The sequence below is a fragment of the Anopheles coustani genome, chromosome 3, assembly GCF_943734705.1.
Source record: "Anopheles coustani chromosome 3, idAnoCousDA_361_x.2, whole genome shotgun sequence".
Lineage (NCBI taxonomy): Eukaryota > Metazoa > Arthropoda > Insecta > Diptera > Culicidae > Anopheles > Anopheles coustani.
Window position 1 is genome coordinate 46,702,422 of NC_071288.1, and position 5,351 is coordinate 46,707,772.

Consider the following 5,351-nt stretch of genomic DNA (forward strand, 5'->3'; position numbering starts at 1 on the left):
TGCACGTAGCGCGTTTTCATTACCATAAATAAAGCCGGTTGGCGACCGTTCGGTGGAGATCGATTCCAGGCGAGCTTAACTAGTTGCCGCTAGCCGGGAGTGAAACGAGATGGGTGGAAACATGAAACCAGCGGGATGGAACGAAAAACGAACGGAGCAACATCGCCGGATGCATACCGGAGGTAGCCAATGGTGATCCCGGCCAATTTCACCCGGGTGCTGGGTCAATTTATTGAAGCTATCGAACACAACGATGCAATGATGCGCGGCACTGAGCTTCAGGTGGGTGGAAAATTGCAACAGTTGATCGGGAAAATTGGCACCACTGGTATACACGCACACTAAATCACACACACACACACACACATGCACACTACCAAGGAACGGAAACAAAATAGGGTCGCCCAATGCTATTCCGTGATCGCCATTGGCATGTCGTAGAAGTGTACTTTGCTGTAGGTCTCCTGGAGAACTTTGCGCATTTCCTTCGAGTGCTCCCAATCTCGCGTTTCGCAGATGACTTTTACCTGCAATAGGGTGGTTGAACGAAATGAAAGAGTGTTAGGTCAGAATTTTCATATCAGTTGATCTTGTTCTGATATGATATGATTTGCTTATGGGAGCTGATTTTTTCTGTGTCGGTAAATGTCAAATGAGCAATGTTTAAAAACATATGTCAACATCCTTTCAAATATTGCAATTCACAATTGAATCATTTCTTATTGTTTTTAGTGCATCCTATTAGATTATCGTTAAATGACAAGTAAACTTACACAATATCTTTTACATGTCTTCTTGGCATAACGACCGTCTTAGTCATGCTTGCTCCCATTAAGGAACGTGGATAGTAAGGCCTCTCGTACAGAGGGCGGTTCAGTTTTGGATGGGAATCGAACCCACGCCATTGAGATGGTGAACCCCGGCGCTCATGGGCTGATTTTCTACCAGCAGCGCTACCGCTCGTCTATTACGGACCTCGGCCTTTTACATGCTTACTTATAATACAAGTCCGGTTGTTAATAGTTTTATGGGGCTCAATTATTATAATTTTATATTCAAAATATTATTTTCATCACCAATGAGAAACAATTTTCGAATTCTATTGAATGGAGGCGCCCAGATTCTTATGATGGAGGTACCCTGAGTTTTTTCATGGAGACGCCCAGTGTCTCATGTAGTTGGTATAACATTATTTTGCCTTTTTTTTTCATTTTACTTAGATTCTTATTCCAGTGGTTTACAATATTGAAAGATTTATAAAATTATCAAAACAATTTTTTTTGACGAAGTTTTCCATTGAGTGGAACATTTCTCTTGAATTGCACGTCATAACAAACACACGAGAGAAATTCTGGTTGAACACTACGATTAGTTATTTATAACCATGGTTTGAACAGTATAACGCATGACAACCGGACTTGCATGGCAAACCAATGAAGCGCATGCAATAATTCAGTCGTGCGGAATTGGATTATTTGCACGTTGCATTATTTGGACTTGTGCAAATATTCGACTCACTCTCACCTAATTAAATCGTTGGCATTCAGTCTCAAATGGAACCAAAAGCGGTGTGCAACCGAACCAAACACTTAGCCCACCAACGAGCTCTGCGTGGAAAAATGCGCTAGAACAAATAGAGCAGCCCGTAACATTAGCCCACACTAGCCAAATGGAATTGGAAATCACGAAATTGGAAGTTGAGTAAAGCCACGGTTAGTACGGGGGGGAAGATGGAGGGGTGGTGAGAAGAGGTTGTAAAACCACACGCTCCACAGAAAGTCGCTGAAATCCAATCAACCAAACCACCGGTCCGATCATTTTATCCGCGCCTAATGAAGCATGTGCTCACGGTGACCAGGTAAACACTGACGTGCCACCGACGAAGTGTGTCGTTCGGGTCAACCGCAGCGGCCGTTACAAAGCTAACAGAAGCGTGTCCTTGCCGGCCGGTGCTTGACGGCCGGTGTCCATAAATGAAACCATAATGACCTGCCCATCGTCCCGTGGCAGTGCCGATTATCACCGACATCATCGTCATCGTCAGCAGCACCATCCTCATCATCATCCTGTACGTCCGCTCGGGCGAGACCGGGATGGATGTGGATTTCGGTCGCACATAAAATCCTATCCGATTTTATTTGTCACTCGGTGCGCGGCTTAGGGGGGTTGGTTTTTGGAAAATCTCACGTCGACCGGTGACCGAAAGCGTAATGTGCGAAATGTTTGCCGACAAGTACATGCTTGGCCGGCAAATGGCATTGCGTGATACAATGCGTCCATCTTCCGTAATGCCTTTTGTTTGCCCTCTGATACACACAAGCACACACACACACACACACTTATACGCATGATCGCGCTCGAAACTTACCTCGACGTGGTGAATGTCGCGAATGAAGGCACGTTCGTGCATTATGTCCTTGATGGAAACGCCCAGCTTGGCCAGCAGATTGCACAGTTTGGCGACTCCGCCCGGGCCATCACTGACGGTCACGGTGAATCTGCGGATCAGGTTTTATCCAGCCCACGGTTTTGAAGGGCAGGCATGTTCGTAAAATCCCACACACCGCCAAACGGGAACCGGATTCCGGAATGGACCACACGGGTGGACAGAACAGAGCATGGGAAGAAAGCAGTACAAAAAAACAACGGTTAAGGTAATTACCGTCAGGCCCTGTTCGGGCCATAAAACCGTTCCAGCTAGGTGGCCCTAACAGCGGTCCCATGGCTTCCTACCTCTGCAAGCGACCCTCGGCGGCCATGCCACGTTCGAGACACTTGCCGAACATGGTCGTATCAATATTGCCTCCGCAAATTAGCAGCACCACACTAGAGCGAGGGAAAGAAGAAGATAGACGGTTTAGAATGAGCAGGACAATAGATGAGGGCAAATGCTTGGAGCCTTTGTTGAGATGTCATTTGCAAAGCACGAACCCCCGGAACTTTGGAACCCGGAATGGGGGAAAAAAATCCCGGAACTCGGAACTCACCGCTTCCCGATGAACTCGTTCAGATGGCCGGCCATAATGGCGGCCAGTCCGGCGGCGCCCGCTCCCTCCACCACGCACTTTTCCAGCTCCACCAGCCGCAGGATGGCCAGCGCGATCCACTCCTCCTTCACGACGACCATTTTGTCCATCAGCGGCACGGTGGTGGCGTAAGCGTTGTAGCCCACCTGCGGCACCGCCAACCCGTCGGCCAGCGTCTCCTGGTTCGCCACGAAGATCGGCCCGCCGTTCTCGAGCGCTCGCGTGAAGCTGGGACACTTTTCCGACTCGACGCCCTAGCGACCGCGGGAAAAAGGACGATGAAAAAAAAAAATAATAGGAAAATACCCCCGACGGTCGGGAATGTTCGTGTTAGAGCCCGCGCGCATGCTGGACCCTACGCCCGGGAGAAAAAAGGTCCACGATGCGTGTGCAATCGGGCGGAAAACATTCCACCGTGCTCGAGAAAAACCAACCCTGCCCGGTGCGACGCCCACCCTGCATCCCTGGGAGGGATAAACTTACGATGATTTTGGTATTCGGGCTGAGATTCTTGATGGCGGTGGCGACCCCGGCAATCAGCCCGCCGCCACCCACCGGCACCACCACCGCGTCAATGTCCGCGACCTGCTCGATGATCTCCAGCCCGATCGTACCCTGGCCGGACATGATGTGCGGATGGTCGTACCCGTTGATGTACGTTAGGCCCCGGTCGTGGGCCATTTTCAGCGCGATACGCTTCGCTTCACCCATGTCCGCGCCCTGGAGAAAGGAAAAATGGAGGAAACGCCCCCTCGGGGGGCAGCGTCCATATCGTGAGCGAAAAATTCGGCAATCAAAACATTTCGGACAAATTTCCATGTTCCTCGGAAACATCGGCGTACCTGCACGACGACGGTGGCGTGATAGTTGCGGCATTTCTGGATTTTCATCAGCGAAGCTTTCATCGGCATCACCACCGTCACCGGGATGCCCAGCTTCCAGCCATGATAGGACAGTCCCTGAAGAGTGTATGTGTGTGTGTGTGTGAGAGAGTCGAGGAAAAAATCATCCGCACGTTCCGGAAGTACACGTTCATCAGCCAAGGTTGGGGCGAATCCGAGGGCGACGAACGAGTGTGGGAAAGAAAAACATCGAGTGAATAAATTTAAGCCACCCTCAGCGGGTCCCGGGTGTATCAAGTTCCCCTCCCCCTCCCGGGAGGGGGGTTCGTTTAGGGGATTTCCGTTGCAACCCACTCGTCCTCCAAACGCCGTCCAAACACGCGTTTGTTAGGCTTTCGTTTACAGAGCCCCGCAGCAGCACGATACCACCCGTATCGGTTTGTTCTTCTTTACGTGCTATTTTTCGTTTTTGCTTTCGCCCTTTTCCCTTTCCACCCTCACTGCGGGACCGCAAGAATGGAAACAGGAAAACATTTTTAAAAAAATGTGTCAAAAAACACTCACCTGAGCGTGGTTCCCCAGGGAGGCCGAGATTACGCCCGTTCTTTTCTGCTCGTCCGACAGCATCAACAGCGCGTAGCGGGCCCCACGCTCCTTGAAGCTGCCCGTGAACTGCAGGAACTCCTTCTTCAAGTAGATGTCCATGTCGATCAGGTCGCTGAAATGGGATTTCTGCGTGCGCGCCAGCGGACCGGAAAACGACGGGCAGCGAAAAACATGACAAACAACGGGTGTCAAAAAATATAGAAAAGGGACATGGTTTACTAGAAAGCTTCCGCTAGCGAGCGGCGGCTCAGCGTACGTACCACGCACGGCGTCAGCTCGACACCTTTACGGATTTTGAACGCGGCCGACGTTACGTCCTGGAAGGTGATTATCTGCGGATTGTCCGCATTGCAGAACGGATCGACGATTTCCGGTTCGGTCGCACCGGCGGTTCCGGTGGTCGTAGCGGTGGCGGTCGGCGTGTCATTGGTGTTGCTGCTGCTGATGCCGTTGGTGGCTGGCGATGGTTCACTTTTTGCCTGACCGACCGGTGGCCGAGTTGTCAGCTTCACGGAAGCCATTTGTGACGTTACGGATGACACCTGCATCGTGCACGCTTAATCTGGGGCGACATTTAAATCGAGTGAGCAATTAAAAACCAGGTCACTATTTTTCTCCCGCCCCACCCCAAAACAACCCCTATCCTCCCCACCCTTCAATTGCTCGTTGACAGTGATGACGGTTGCAGTGCGGACGAGTATAAAAAGGGAAAGCGTTGTCCTACGCTCATTTCGTAAGTACCCACCCTGAAAAGTTAAAGCTTGCTGTGCTTCGATTGTTCTGAAAATGTTGTTGCAATTTTAATCGCCAGTTAAACCTCATCAACCACCCGTACTTTTATAAGAGCTTTAAAGAAATTCGCAAGGCAAGGACGTAA

General features: G+C 50.4%; 1 protein-coding gene across 1 annotated transcript; it reads right to left on the reverse strand.

Annotated features, from left to right (window-relative positions):
• Positions 1–410: 410 nt before the first annotated feature.
• Positions 411–5,022, reverse strand: LOC131260296 (L-threonine ammonia-lyase). Its single transcript, XM_058261991.1, has 8 exons — positions 4,735–5,022; positions 4,433–4,600; positions 3,869–3,985; positions 3,510–3,746; positions 2,988–3,280; positions 2,734–2,826; positions 2,369–2,498; positions 411–527 (listed from the first exon to the last, which is right to left on the reverse strand). Exons 1-8 carry the CDS (start codon positions 5,020–5,022, stop codon positions 411–413), a joined length of 1,443 nt encoding a protein of 480 aa, XP_058117974.1.
• Positions 5,023–5,351: the final 329 nt, after the last annotated feature.

Coding starts and splice junctions, on each gene's coding strand:
- LOC131260296 (XM_058261991.1), bottom strand. CDS start 5,022: ATGCAGGTGTCATCCGTAACGTCACAAATGGCTTCCGTGAAGCTGACA. Junction 4,601..4,734: donor TCGAGCTGACGCCGTGCGTG/GTACGTACGCTG, acceptor GCGCGCACGCAG/AAATCCCATTTCAGCGACCT. Junction 2,499..2,733: donor GCCGAGGGTCGCTTGCAGAG/GTAGGAAGCCAT, acceptor CCTGATCCGCAG/ATTCACCGTGACCGTCAGTG.